Source organism: Protobothrops mucrosquamatus, unplaced genomic scaffold (genome assembly GCF_001527695.2).
Source record: "Protobothrops mucrosquamatus isolate PMUCROS unplaced genomic scaffold, P.Mucros_1.0 scaffold480, whole genome shotgun sequence".
Lineage (NCBI taxonomy): Eukaryota > Metazoa > Chordata > Lepidosauria > Squamata > Viperidae > Protobothrops > Protobothrops mucrosquamatus.
This window is the reverse complement of record NW_015386800.1, coordinates 244,429-260,385: the sequence shown is the minus strand read 5'-3', so window position 1 is coordinate 260,385 and position 15,957 is coordinate 244,429. Positions and strand designations below refer to the sequence as shown.

The 15,957-nt window shown below is 36.5% G+C and overlaps 1 protein-coding gene across 5 annotated transcripts in view; it reads right to left on the bottom strand.

Moving 5' to 3' along the window:
• RGS7 (regulator of G protein signaling 7) overlaps positions 1-15,957 on the bottom strand; it is a 174,481-nt gene that overhangs the window by 36,347 nt on the left and 122,177 nt on the right. For 4 of the 5 annotated variants that reach the window (XM_015816681.1, XM_015816683.1, XM_015816680.1 and 1 more), the window contains exons 4-5: positions 14,185-14,291; positions 12,748-12,799 (exon numbers count right to left, since the gene is read on the bottom strand). The exons of the other annotated variant lie outside the window; for it this stretch is intronic. In XM_015816681.1, the coding sequence (XP_015672167.1) occupies positions 12,748-12,799; positions 14,185-14,291 (159 nt within the window). The remainder of the gene's footprint in view (positions 1-12,747; positions 12,800-14,184; positions 14,292-15,957) is intronic. 5 annotated transcript variants of the gene reach the window in all.

The following is a 15,957-nucleotide window of genomic DNA, read 5'->3' as shown; positions in this document are numbered from 1 at the left end:
AATTTGAATGGTGATTATGTCAAAAAGTAATGTAATGCTGTAGTTTTCTAATGTGTATAATACAAGTTCTGTATTTGTGAGTGTCTGTCATTGATAACCAAATGGAGGTTTATTTCCAAATTGCCCTCGTAAATCGTTTCCTCTTATCATTGGCCTCCTAGCTAGAACTGGAGACTCCTGAGGTGCCACTGCACATTGACCATCCTTGACTTAATATTTTCTATTTTCCAAAGAAATAAAAACAAAATATACCACTCATAATAAGGTGGAAGGAGGAAAAAGTATGTCTTAATTTCTGAACTGCAAAACACTCCCTATGGATGAGCAGCCCTGAAATGTTAATAAAACAAAAAATGAAGTGTGGTTTAGTGCCTTCTTTCTATTCATGGAATTTAATACTTACAGTAAAAGACCAAATGTAAAGCAGCTTTAAAAAGAGACACAAATGTTTATTTCTTACGCAAACCTTTTTAAGGCATCCTGCAGAAATAGTGTTGTGTCTGAAATATACACTGATTACTCTGTTTTTCATTAAGCAAAAAAAAAAAAATATTTTCCCCTATTTCAAGCACAGGGGAACAACCCCTTCCTTTGTGTTAGAATAAATTTATTAAATATTATAGTTAAACAGATGAAAACAAACACTAACTACATAAAATAAAATAATAAAAATTAGAAAGTGCATAAAAATATTATAGACAGAAAAGAAGAAAGAGAAATATATAAAAAAATTATTTTCCCCTTCATCACAAGTATAAAGACTTTTATCAACTTATCACCTTCTCTTAAAATATAAGAAATAATCTCTGCATCCCATATCACTTTCTTATCTATAAACAGATCATTATAATCTTATTGTTCAGTCCTGATCAGCAGAAGTGGATTATCAAAAATAATAATGTTTCTGTTTTAACCTTTATTAAATAAACTCACCTTTATTCCTTCCTTTTACTCTTAACAATCTTGATCATTAATCCCTTCAAATAAAGCCCTTGAACTTGTTTTCTTTTTCATTTTTCTTTATCCATTCTCACAAAATCCTTCAGAACTTTAACAGATCTCTTTTGTAAATCCAACATGAAAAATTATTAGAGTTATCTATTGGTTTACTATTTGTTCATCCCTTTTAATTATTAAACCATCAGCTGATTTCCTTTGTAAATCCAATATAACATCATTTTCCATATCATTCTTGTAGCTTGCCATTTTTAAATCTAATTTCAAATCAACCTTGTCTAGTAAAAATTATATCTCTTCCATGACATCTTTTAAAATCAATCCATCTATAATGGCAGACACGTTTAAAATTAAATTCTGGATCCATTCCTTACAAATATCCTCCAATAAATCCAGGATTAAAATATTTTGCTTCATATTGTATTAGTAAGTCAAATTTAAATTTTCCTTTAAATGTAATCTTTAGTTCCTTCTGGTTTCTTCTAGTATCCAATGTTCAAAGTCCTATACTATCATGCTTTCTTTTAGGATTTCAAAACAACATTTTCTGACAGAAAGGATTCTTACAATTAATTTCAAAATCTTATCAAATCTATCTGGATCCTTAGCCCAAAATCAACATTCTAATCAATCTTTTGCTGTTTATTCCAAAAAAGAGGATTTCTTATGTCCTTAAACTGATCTTTAAAACTTATTTTGTTAAATATTAAAGGAAACTCACACATTATAAAATTTGTTGGGTTCTTAATAGTTGAAAAGCAGCTAATAAGCATTTTACAAAATTGATTAAAATATGAGGCTTAGCAGAACTTTGTGTCCATAAGGTTAGATTGCAGGTATGATCTTGACAGAAAACTCAGACCCACACAATCACAATGAGTATTCATGGTAAATTAGGTCCCTCCAAGGGAGCAGAGATGGAATTGCAGTGAGATTGGTGGCCAGTCAAACCTCTCTGGATAAATGGGGGATCCTGAGATTGCCCACCTGTATTCTGGATAGCTGCTGAGTAAACTGCAGGAACTTAGGTTTCCTCTTTCAATAGAAACATACACCTATTTGATGTCAGCTGAACTAGATTCAGTGAAGTCTTCCTGCACCTGCCACAGTAGACTACAACTCCTGTAACTCACATCTGCATAATTACTGGATTATATTTAAGAGAAAGGATCACTTCATTCAAATGAGACAATTATGCTAGGGAAAGTGCTAAACTCTCTGCTAAAGCTTCAGCTACCATTGTTACTGCAGATATAGTCTTTTTCTCCATACCACAGTTGTCAATGGGGGAAAAGACATCATGAGGTAAGAAAAGGAGAGGAGAGGAGACTTTATTTTGCCAAGTATATTTAGATACACAAGGAATTTGTCTCCGGTGTAGAAGCTCTCAGTGTATATGCAAAACAACAGAGTAATAATAAGCATAATGATCCAATAAGAGGAGGTAGCAGAGATGAGAAGGATAATAATACTACAACCATACTACATGGGTAAATATGCTTAGATAAATGACAGCACTTTGGGAATTAGGTGTTCAGCAGAGTAATGGCAGGAGGGGAAAAATGTCTATGTATCTAGTTGTTTTGCCTTGCAATGCCCTGTAATAGTGTCCCAAGGGGAAGAGGTGAAACAGTTATTATCCAGGATATGAGGGGTCTCTCTATATTTTTTTCAGCCCTCCTTCTGACCCATGCAATATACAGGTCCTTAATTTTTTACTAAAAAATGTGTGACAGGAAAAGCAAAAGAGATAAACAGTGGGACATTAGTCAAATGCATTAGACAGAAAATAAAATTAACATCCAGAATGCCAACATCAGTGGCAGTTCTACACACTCCTGTTGTTTCCTGATGATTAGTGAAAACCTTCTCATTCTGGCAATTATTATTACATACACAAAAATGTGAAATCACAGCTGCCAGTTCTTAGCTGGTGATGGCTTTTATATGCACTGAATTCTTCCCAAGAACCTAGGATGCCATAATGTATCAGTATAGTACAGTATATGTGCAGATCCAAGCACAGGGACCTTTTATAAGAGACAGATGGAAATGTTGTCAATTCACATGCCATCCAAGATTTTTTGGTATGACACCCAGTACGTTGATAATCACTGGGACCACCATAGCTGGTTTATGCCATAATCTTTCAATTTCAGTTTTCAGATCTCTATACTTTGTGATCTCCAATTCTTTGTCTTCTACTTTCCTGGTATTTTATTATTATTTCTTAATTTTGCTGATCAGGTGATGTCTCACACGGTGAATTCTGAACTAAATATATTTCAATCTGCTGAGCTGTCTTCATTTCTATAATTTTAAAAATATTTTTTATTTAATTTTTTAATTATAATTTTGGAAGAGTTTAAATGTTAGAAACCTTTCTGAATGTGTTCCACCATGTAAGAGGAAGCTATAAATCTCTTAAATAAACAATTCAACTTTTTAAATTGAAAGTTGTAATTTTTCTTCTTGTGTGCTGTATCTCTGTCATTCTTTAAGAGCTAATTGGACAAAATTGCTATTGTCGAACTTATTGCTTTAAAACTTTTACAGAACTCATTACAATGTAAGTTTCAGATAGTCTGCTGTAAATAAAGTCATGGAATTTCCCTTAAAGTTATTAAATTCTTCCAGGATTCTTGAGGGAAAACATTTCAGGAGAAATTGGTTTTTTGTCTACTCTTTAATTATTTTTAAGATGTGTGGATTTCCGTTCCCTAGAATTGGGAGCATGCAGACACACCTCCAGACCAAATAACATAGCACAGGATTCAGGTTTTTGACAACACATCTGGTAGACAGCACTTGAGGGAATGTTGCAGTAGAAGATTGGACAGCCACCATGGTGTGGATCAAACATGATTTTTTTTGTATTTTGTTTTAAATCAAAACATGCATTTAAAAAAAGGATTCTGATTCGTATAGAATTGTAAGCATGAACTTTTTCCATGCATTGCCCTGAAGCTGATGGATGGATTTGTACAACATGGGAGACTAAGATGCGGTTGACTGGTTAGAGATTTATTTGTTGTTATCAATCTGGACACCTCTAGATATGTGGACAGAAACTTCCAGAATTCCCCGGCTAAAGCTTCTGGGAATAAATAAAGGCCAACACAGTGCTGTGCTGCATTAACAGAAGGATAGAATCAAGATCACGTGAAGTATTAATACCACTTTATAATGCCTTGGTAAAGCCACACTTGGAATACTGCATCCAGTTTTGGTCACCGTGATGTAAAAAAGATGTTGAGACTCTAGAAAAAGTACAGAGAAGAGCAACAAAGATGATTAGGGGACTGGAGGCTAAAGCATATAAGGAAAGGCTGCTGGAATTGGGTATGTCTAGTTTAATGAAGAGAAGGACGAGGGGGGACATGATAGCAGTATTCCAATATCTCAGGGGCTGCCACGAAGAAGAGGGAGTCAAGCTATTCTCCAAAGTGCCCGAAGGCAGGACAAGAAGCAACGGGTGGAAACTAATCAAGGAGAGAAGCAACCTAGAACTAAGGAGAAACCTCCTGACAGTTAGAACAATTAACCAGTGGAACAACTGCCTCCAGAAGTGGTGAATGCTCCAACACTGGAAGTTTTTAAGAAGAGACTGGACAGCCATTTGTCTGAAATGGTATAGGGTTTCCTGCCTGAGCAGGGGGTTGGACTAGATGACCTCCAAGGTCCCTTCCATCTTGATGATGATGATGATGATGATGATGATGATGATGATGATGATGATGATGATGTATGAACACAAGCAATGAAACTGATAAAGGGGGAGATCTTGTATTAGTATATAGGAATGATCTTTGGAGACAGAATGAAGAAACTCAGACTGGCCTATAGATAGATAAGAGGCAGCTGAACCTGCAGAAGGAATGAGTACATGGCAAACATCTCAGAAAGGACACACTTAATTTCTGGGATTGCAAATTTGAGAAAGGATAGGCATACTTTTTTGTTAAGTAACATTAAAATAAAGATACAGCTAATATTCCTGGGTGTGCTTCTTGCCTCAACTATCTCGCAAAGCTGCAAGTTTGTCACATTTCCTCAAGTATGTCCTTAATGAAATAAAGCTGTTGCCTACTAGGGTTTAACCTGAATGAAAGAGAGATACTGAAGGGAAGAGCTACTAAACTTTTACTTTTCCTAGTCTAGGCTGTGGGATGGGGGAACACCAGTGCAATTTTCAGTGGGCATGGGACAAAGTCGGAAAGAATCCTCACTCAAGGAGAAATGATTGCAATTGTCTTAAGACGAAACCCTCATGCCTAAGAAGGACAGGATCACATGTAGTTCCACTTAGACACAGAACTAACATTATGAAAATCTGTATTAGTTTCATGGAATTGAATGACATGATGAAATAAGAATTATTAAAAGGAGAAATTAACAGAAAGTTAACTTTGCTATATTGCTAAAATGTAATATGGGTCTTGAAATAGCAACTGAGACCTGCATGCCAGTATGTAATGCTTAACAGTGCACTGAACTTGGCCAGATATAATTTTATTTAAATACAGATTGAGTTGCCCATGGCTATTCATCATTGCATTGTCATTGGTCTGAAGCCAGAAAATGTCATATTCTGAACAATTCCTTATAATATTAGCTACCCAGAGCCTGATTTGTTGTTGTTGCATTTTTCTAATCAGTATATTTGCCTTCTGGTAAAAGGCAAAGTATATAACTTGATTTATAAATAATTACAGCTGAGCCATAACAAACAAAGATTGATCTTACTTGAAAGGTTATATAAGCCAATGCTGATGTGTATATACATTATCCAAACTAGGGGGAGACAGTCCTACAACTGTGCAAAAATAGCAGTGAACTGTAATTTTAATGTGACATAATGGAAAAATATTGATCATAGGGAGAGTAAATGGAATAACTATACTGGATTTAGTCCGAATTACCTTTAATTTAAAAACAAAGGTAGTTGTCCTCACTCCATGTCTTTGTTCTGGCCATACTAGTTTTTTTGAAGTATGGCTCCTGACACATCCCTTTATTTATTTTTAATTTTATTTATTTATTGGCCCCTAAAAGATCCCTTAAAAGTTAGATGTCTCTCTCAGACCCTGAAAAATTATTCAGTCCTGATATGAATGCAAAGAGATCCCAGCTTGGAATCCTCTGGCCCCGCCTGCTTACCTTGAGCTCCTATAATAGAAGCCCATGGAGAAAGGAGCCCCTCCTGGTTTTTTTGGGCAGGCCTTGAAACCATCCAAATTAACACCATACAAACGGGATAGCAATCTGCAGAATTGCACTGACTCAATGTTTGATTGTTTTCAGAGGAAGAATGCAAGAATGCTTCTCTTTAACAGATTTTACACATTAGTTATAAAGAAGAAAAATAAGCAAAACAATGTAAAGCGGGGGTGGGGGGGTGGAATTCCATTTTGCTCCTTCTACTGAAGTTACTACATCATTGCCATAACTTTGCAGCCCTTTGAGGAGGGAAACAATAGCTTTGAAAAATGAAAATCAATACCCACAAAGAGGTTATCTGCCCTGTCCTAGAAATATAAGCAAATTACATCAATAATTAAATAAATAGGTTGCGCTGGATTGTTGTTATGTAAAGCTAAGAAAGGCTGCTTCTAAAGAAACAGGTGATGTATAGATCAACTGATGCCAAAGATGCACTCTGTGCATTGCCCAATGATATCCTGTCATCCCAAATCGTGATATGCCAATATATATTTTCAACTTGCACTAAGGAAGATATTAAATGGGCTTCTTGATGTATACTATGCATGAGATTAGGAGACATGAATTAACGTTTCCCGTCTTTTGATCAGTATGCACTATTTTATGAGCTTTCTGGCTTACAGCATCCAATTTTGTAGCTAATATGCAGGATTTGTTGGATCATTTAGTAAAGTTACATGGATGCATATACACACATTATTCCAGCTGCATACCAAACATGTGTACTAGACTAGGAGAACAAATTTATATGAAAAAACAAGATTATACTGCAGTGTGTTAGAGATTGCTCTAATATTAAGAAGTTCTACAAAGAAACATATTTTAGATTCTGGACTTTTTTTTCTAGCAACAGATTATAAATACATTCCAACATAGCAATTGCTTTTCAGATTTACTTGGAGATGTTTTGCTTTCCCCCTCTGCTCTGCTGTCAGCAACTTAATTGTACCTTCAAGCTCATCAAAGCCATATGTTTTTTTTTTATTTTAGCATGTCTTTTTGGCCAGGAGAGACCAGATAATTATGAGATTCCAAACTATGAGCAAACCAGTGGACTAATTATACTTTATCTGTATTTACTTTGCAGGAAACCCACAGCTTTCTATATATAGTGGAAGTTGAGTCAGAGGTAGAATACTAGACATTATTTCCATTAAAACAATTATACCCTACTAAATTTTAATACATATTTGACCAGGTCTCTACTCCAGTCATCATTATCTTCAAATGTGCATCAAAGAACAAGAGTGTATATTGTTTTGAAGAAGAAATGATCAACCAATCCAAGGAAGTCAGAGTTTTCTAATAATCCCCATTAGCTGTAAAACTTAAGAAGGCTTCCTTGAGGAAATTGAAAGCTTGTTCTAATGAGAAAGAACCAAAAGAAGCACAGAAAAAGTGTCAGGGGACATTAAGGAACGCAGAGACAGAAACAGAGACAGAGAGACAGAAACACACAGAGAGAGCGAGCCGGAGGGATGTGTGGTTAAAAAACATAAAAGGGAACAGTAAGAACTTCTTTAAATACATACCAAACTGAAAACCACTTCTTTACATGGTGCATTAATTAATTTATGGGATGGCCATTTAATATGGTCATTCCATAAATAAATGGATGGAATGGTGGCACCATGGATAGCGTTAAAAGAAACTGGATACATTCCTAGAAAACCAAGCCTATCAAGAGCTATTGGTCTTGAATACTGTGTTACATTAGGATTGGGGACAGCATGTCTCCAAAAAACAGTCTCAAAGGAATGACTGTGGAAGATGAGTGATGTCTCTGTGCAATGTAACACACCCAAGTATGGGCTATGGTAGCTTGGACCCCACCATGGTGGGAGAGTCATGTGTTATAGACTTTCCCAGAGGGAGCACCACTGGCTTACTGATCTCATTAAATGTCTGTTTTATATATAGCAAAATCACAGACCTAGAAGACAGTTGACGAGAAAAAAGGAAAGTGGAGAGAAGGAAAGGACATATTGGAAAAGCCAGTTTAGTGTAGTGGTTAAGTCATCAGGATAGAAACCATGAGACTGTGAGTTTTAGTCTCACCTTAGGCACAAAATCAACTGGATGACCTTGAGACAGTCACTCTTTCTCAGTCCTAGGAAAGAAGCAACGGCAAACGATTTCTGAAATCTTGCCAAGAAAACTGCAGGGATTTGTCCAGTGAACAGGAGTCCACACTGACTGGAAGGCACACACACACACACACACACACACACACACATACAAATGGTTTTCGAAGCTGATCTCAGCCACCTGCTTCCTCCAGCCCAAGGTCTCACACACATATACACAGAGCACTTATTATTACGGCTCACTGCACAGTCAGCCAACTGTACAGACTGGATGTGGCATTTTTATCCACTTATTGAGTCCTTTTACCAAGGACTTGGAATATCGTATTAAAGGTATCATTACAGGATATAAACTGTTCCAAGTAAAGCTGCTTTTTTTTTAAATTGACTGATAGCATTCAAGGGGGGCTCCAGATGTTTTGGGATTGCACCCAAGGCACCTCTTACTATTGGTACTGTTTTCTTTTGCCACAGTAGTTCTACTTCCCTCCCCCCCGGCCAGGTCTTTGTGTTTTGTTATTTTCACCAGTTCTTTCTCTTCTCTTCTGCTGTCTCCAAGTATTACCACATTCACTATTAATAGTTTTTTTTTGTCTTTCTTATTGACAATAGTTAGGGGTCTAGAGTGTTATGCAGCACCGATATCATTTTTATTAGCATTTGTATTTTATTTTTTAAAATTTGTATGCTGCCTGACTTACAACTCTGTGTGGTTCTTAAGTTAAAAAAACAATTTAAAAAATCAATAAAACAATATAATAACAAAAATAAAAGATCCAATCTGGGTCAGTCACCGCGACCAGAGGTTTTTGTCTTCTGAGCTTTCGGACTGGTGCTGGAGACCATCTCCAGGGAACTTCTCTCTAGCAGAGTGTGTGCTGTTCTGTGTGTGGTATTTATAGTGCCTGTTGTAAGTGGCTTTTTAGATGTTGATTGGGGTATGTTGATGGCTGGCTGTTAAGTCATTAACTGTCTTTGGCTTGTGCTACTCAGCCCTCGCTTTCTAAGTACTTGATAGGCGGGTGGTAAGTCAGCACTCCTGTTGACTGATAAGGGGCCTGTTTCCCAGGCCTCAATCACTTCCCTGGCTGTTTTTGTGCCTGCTCGTCCAACATTCAACTTTGCAGTGACTAAGATTGTTGGACGAGCAGGCACAAAAACAGCCAGGGAAGTGATTGAACTGGAAAGCTCGGAAGACAAAACCTCTGGTCCCATTATCGTGGGACAGGTATATTTGCCTTCATTCTTAAGAATAAAAGATGGCCAAGTTGCAAAAAAAAATTGGACTCACACAAGCCAAAAGAGAAATTTAATCACCTTTGCTAAGGGCCGAAGCAAAGCAACCCCAATCTAGCCCATAAAATAAAATAGAATCTATTTCATAACTGGCTTCACTGACCCCACCTTTCTATCTAAATGCAAGTTGTCAGACCAGCTACTCTCAGCTGCACTTTCCTCTTATTTGGTTTGTAGCCAGCTTTGAAGAAGGGAATAAAAGAACCCAAGACAATGGCAAAGGAGAGAGATTTCCTGCCTGTGAGTTCCTGAGTTCCTCCTCACCACTTGATTTTCCCTGCCTTCAGTTTGATCCACCCATTAACCCTTAGAGAGCTTGGACTTCTGAAAGTACAGTAGAATTCCTCTACCTTTATCCCACTCTGTCTCCTGCTTGCCAGTACCACACAGACAGTGAGAAACAAAATGCTAGACTAGAATGGGCTTAATCTGATCCACAAGGATGGCTCTCATATCAATATGTACTTAACAGGCTTATCTGTGACTGTTGTGATAATAATCAGTCCCAGAGTGCCCAGGCAGAACTATCTTGCTTTATATGCAGATATTAATCAAAGCAGCATTAAATGATATGTTTGAGTAATATATCACTTGATATCACCTCAGACAGAGCTTGTTCATAACTTTGAGGTGAAAATCAAAGAGTGACTCACAAATGGAATGAAGGACTATTTCCAAATCAGTTCTAAGCAGTTTGAGAGAGAGAGAGAATTCCTTGAATTACAGTTGTTAAAAAAAGAAAGATAAATGGGAGGTTGACCATCCAGTTTCTGTAAATGTAGACCCTCTTGGGATTAACATTTCATTATAATGGGTTAGCTTCCAAAGAATGCAATCCTACGCTATGCTTCCTACTTTGAAATCTGAGTCCTGATGGAAACAGGCACATAGCATTGTTATTCAATCTCATTTTCACTGCTTCACCCTTTAAAGTTCTAAAATGGCTCTAAAGTATCTGTGCGGCTAGCAGTATTAATTCCTTCCCTGTAACTTTACTCCATGTTATTCAGAATATGCTTTTCAGTGATGAATTCTTGAAGACAAGGAAACACTTCCTTATGTTAAACAGTTGGGTTCCTTTCTACATAACAAAAACAACCAGAATGTGCCATTCTTATGTAGTCATGTCTAATAATAGTTAACATGTGAAGCTTTTCACGGTGTGGAAGTCAGTTTCTATAATTCAGTATATACTTAAAAACACAGGAACAACTGATTGAAAGATTATTCAGGGTGCAATAAAAATTAATTTAGTAGATTGAAATATTATATCCCATGGAAAACCGTACGCACAGGTGCTTTGCATACCACTGGATGCCATATGTTTTGATGCATTATCTGCTAAAATAGTCTTTCCTATTGGGTCCATGGAGGGTTATGGGGTCAAAATAGGCAAGTCATGGCAGCATTAATGTTGGATGCATGTACAAAAGGGATGTGGGTTAGATTGCACTTGCCCAGCTGCCAACTTATCCAAAGCAAGTACCCTTGTTGCTGCGGGCTCCCTTCAGATATCTTAAGTCTACAACATCCCCCTTCAGACAAGGACAGTGAGTTAGGGTAAAACTATCTCCAAATGTCTTTAGATACAATGATCTGGAATACCAAGTACAGAATTTGGATCTGAAGTAGACAAAGGTGCTTTAGAGCTTGCAAAGTACCCTTGTTTTGCATGTGGGTGGCACAGAAAAATACATTGTGAGTTAAGGAAGAAGCAATCCTAGTTTTTTTAAGAAGCACCCAATAGGTGCAATAAAATGTCCACACCACATCCAAAGTATCTTTGTCCATTTTGAATCTGAATACTACACACCGCCACTCTAGAACAAAATCACTTCAGGACAGCAGTACACAGTCTGATAGCTCAAGGACACATGCATCTTTTAGAAAACACCCTGCCCCAAGTTAATGTCTTATTATTTTAATGGATTGAGAAAACAAAGCAATGAAATATATGGGGAGGAGTTTAATCTTAATTGATTCCAATTTCGTAGTTGTCCTGACCCTTTTAGTACACCACTGACAAGCCAAGTCCTCTGTCTTGAATATGGTTGCATAACAATGTTTTAGGGAATGAAGTAAAGAAATGACATAAAACCTAGTCAATAAAATTGGCACTATATGTAAACAATTAGTTTTCTGATGCTAGGACCAAATTTGGGGCAAATGACATTGGACATTTATTTATTTGCAAGTATCTGCAGAAGGGCAAGGTTTTCTAAATTAAACAGAGTATTGTTTATGTGAACTTTGCAATAGGATTTTCCAACTAAGCACAAGGTGAGCATGGGCTGAAGGGACATAACCTGAATATATTCTCAGTGTTTTATCAACCATTTTAATCATGCTGAATTTTAATGCTCTGACACTCATATTTTCAAAGTTCCCTGATACCCACCAAGATTTTTTTTTTTTTACTTGCCTTCCATATATACATTTAGAAACATTCTGGATTAGTAGCCATTTGCTTTTTTCATTGCAACTAAAGAGACCATATTGAAGCAAAGAATAACAGTAATCATAGTCCAACATGAATGGACAAGAGTGCTATATAGGTCTACAATCAGTTACATGTAAGAGTATTTTAAGACAGAATCTACATTTTATATTGTTTGATGAATAATTCAATCACTTTGTTTAATATATTTCATGGTAAATGTTTAGTTATAATGTATAGAACCTTTAATCTATAATTATATCATAAATATTATTACAAACAAAATTAGCAGACTGTAAGAACATTGTATTACTGTAACTAAAAACCTACCTAAAGAACTATTAATGCCTAAATAATATAAGGAAGATATTACCACATGGGGCCCATGCTATTCATGTCTACATTCACATAACTTCTTGTTTGACCAGCCCTGAATTAGTTTTCAGCTTTGGACCTTCTTGACCTGTTGCCTGTCATAATACAAATGTCAGTTTTGCAGTCTTTGAGTCTTCTCCTAAATAAATGTCGGTAGCTTTGCAAAAGGAGATGCATTTTTGTATTCCCAATCTATGCGCCTCTGCCTTAATAAACTTTGTAAGCTAAAGCCAATCTTAAGCTCAGCATTAGCAGCTCTCGCCCTAGGTTTGAAAAATACAACTAAGAGTTACTTAATTATAAACTGTAAATTAACAGATTAGTCCATTAATTGCAAGACTCCAGACTGAAAGAGGTGAGATGCACACTGACCATAATCTGTATTTTCCGGCTCCCAACAATTAGATGGCCAAAAATAGGGTGTCTGCAAAACAAAACAAAGAAAAAAAAATTGGACAAAGCAACACATGATACATATTCTGAATGTCAATTTTTGAATCACTGTAGATGAGATGGGCAGCTAGAAAATATGATAAAATTTGCTGTTCTTGAGAATCGTTGATTGAATAAATTTGCATGTTTGAATAGCTGTGTTAATTAATTAATTCCATTCAATTTATATACCACCTTGTTCCCAACAACTCTTTTTGTGTGACAATGCTAAAGCTATGTATTTTTGATGTTATTGTTGTTGTGTTGAAGTTTTAATGCTGTGGGTAGGGCATTAAATGCAAAAACAAAATCTCCTATTAGCACTCCCTATTCTGAAATTGTGCAAGTAACCCAATATTAAGCTGAAATCAGTTGCTTCTATAAACGAGAATTCTTCATCTTTTCTAGATATTCTGAACTGTTCTTGAATGCAAGGACTTGCCTTGACTGTAATGAATAGCTTGAAACCACGTTTTAGCTGCGTAATTAAACTCTGTGGCTCACCTATTTGTCAAAAGGCCCTAGGCCAAGGGTAGGCAACCTTGGCTCTTTTATGACTCATGGACTTCGACTCCCAGAATTCCTGAGCCAGCCATGCTGAGGGGACAGGGAATGGTTTCCAAGCTGAGCCATGCTGGCTCAGGAATTCTGGGAGTTGAAGTCCACGAGTCATAAAAGAGCCAAGGTTGCCTACCCCTGCCCTAGCCTATGTCTGGAAGTTGAGTCATGCCAACCTTTTGGCTTGAAACCAAAAAAGTTGCCATGGCTTAACTTCCAGACAACTCTTTCTGGGTGACTGAGAATCTTCACTGACATATCACCCTAGTATATACTTTTTCATACAATTAATCTAGCTATGGATTAGAAGAAAGAAAAAAGCTGTAAATTATCTATATATTAAAATGAAAATAGTGGTGCTGCTTATGAAAGGCCAAATGTATAGATTTCCCCAATACTACTATTTCCATAATTCATACCCACTGGCCATATTTTCTAGAAGTTCTAGTGATTATAGATCAGATCATTTAGGAAGCATCAAGGGAGGGGAGACTATTACATTAACATAATATTAAGAGACTCTCTGTGGGGAAAAGGAAAATATCTCTATCTGACAGAATGAGGTACATATTGATTAGACCAGAGGTAGTCAACCTTGGCTCTTTTATGACTCGTGGACTTCAACTCCCAGAATTCCTGAGCCAGCTAAGATGGCTCAGGAATTCTGGGAATTGAAGTCCACGAGTCATAAAAGAGCCAAGGTTGACTACCCCTGGATTAGACCATCACTTTATGAAGGGAATTGCTTACTGTTTGGGGTGAATAACTCCACTTCTAATCATTAGTTAAGGTTTAAAAAACAATGCTGTAAAAACTTACTTGGAACCGATAAAAGGTACCATCATCCTTCAGAGTTAGAACATGGTCTGAGATAGGGAAGAAATAACCATGGGCTGCCATAAGTGTTCCCAAATGAAGGGCTTCCACTACACCAGAAGGAGACAAAAACATTGTCATGTTTTATTTCATGCATTTTTTCCTACTTGAGGGATGTTAGAACCCTTCTATGGTAGAATTTTCATGAGTCAGTGACAATTTGGCTGATGAAATTATCAATTATAGGAATTATAGGAAATTATAATAAATTATAACTGAATAAATTATATAAATTATAGGAAAGAAATTCATTCTTACAATTGATAGCCATGATAATATTAAAATAAGAGCACTTGCCATCACTGTGCATAAGCTGTAATTATGCAATGATGTCTTATGCAAAGACATTCTCATGATGACATCATAAAGCATGTGTTGTCCTTTGCCCTTGCTCTCATGTCAACACCCTTAATCATGAAAAAAAATATTAATATCCTTGTGTTTACCACGTATTAAGAACAGAAGGCAACAAGAGAAATCAAACATTAAGTTGTATTGAATTTAGATTGGGAAAACTCTATTAAAAATGTTTTTTTTCTCAATAAAAAAACTTGGACATCCTAACATAGATGATGGAATGGTTGTTTATCATCAGAACAATAAGCACATTATAAAATCAAACATTGCTATTCCACAGTAATAAAGTGCTCTAAGAATATATTTATATAGGCAAAGCCCATTCTGCAGTCAATTAATTGGTTTGATATTCTTTGAATTTGTGTCTATTGGGATAATCCATTATAATGTTCATTATCACATAGTTGCTCTTTGTAGGTTATTTAAAGAAATCCCTCATGGATGACCTTATAACCTGTTATAACCCTGCTGCAAATCATCACGAGTACAATGGGGCTTCAAACATGACCCACTTATGAAGAGGCAGAGTAATATAATAGTGAAGTGGTTAAACTTGAACTGAACAGATCCATTTTCAAGTCCCTCCTCAACTACAAAGCTTACAAGGTAACTTTAGATCAGTTACCTTCTTTCAAGGTTGTTCTTGTAAGGATAACAATAGTGTATATTGCCATGTGCTTCCAAGAAAAAAATGAATGCTGATGACAAGGATACAAAAACATTAATAAGGCAGCTCCATGCAAAAAGCTTTGTGATGATAACACAGCTTCAACACAGTTCTAGGCTGCATTAACAGAGGGATAGAATCAAGATCACGTGAAGTGTTAATACCACTTTATAATGCCTTGGTAAGGCCACACTTGAATACTGCATCCAGTTTCAGTCACCATGATGTAAAAAAAGTTGTTGAGACTCTAGAAAGAGTACAGAGAAGAGCAACAAAGATGATTAGGGGACTGGAGGCTAAAGCATATAAGGAAAGGCTGCTGGAATTGGGTATGTCTAGTTTAATGAAAAGAAGGACGAGAGGGGACATGATAGCAGTGTTCCAATATCTCAGGGGTTGCCACAAAGAAGATGGAGTCAAGCTATTCTCCAAAGCATCTGAAGGCAGGACAAGAAGCAATGGATGGAAACTAATAAAAGAGAGAAGCAACCTAGAACTAAGGAGAAATTTCCTGACAGTTAGAACAATTAATCAGTGGAACAACTTGCCTCCAGAAGTTGTGAATGCTTCAAAACTGGAAGTTTTTAAGAAGAGACTGGACAGCCATTTGTCTGAAATGGTATAGGGTTTCCTGCCTGAGCAGGGCGTTGGACTAGAAGACCTCCAAGGTCCCTTCCAACTGTGTTATTCTG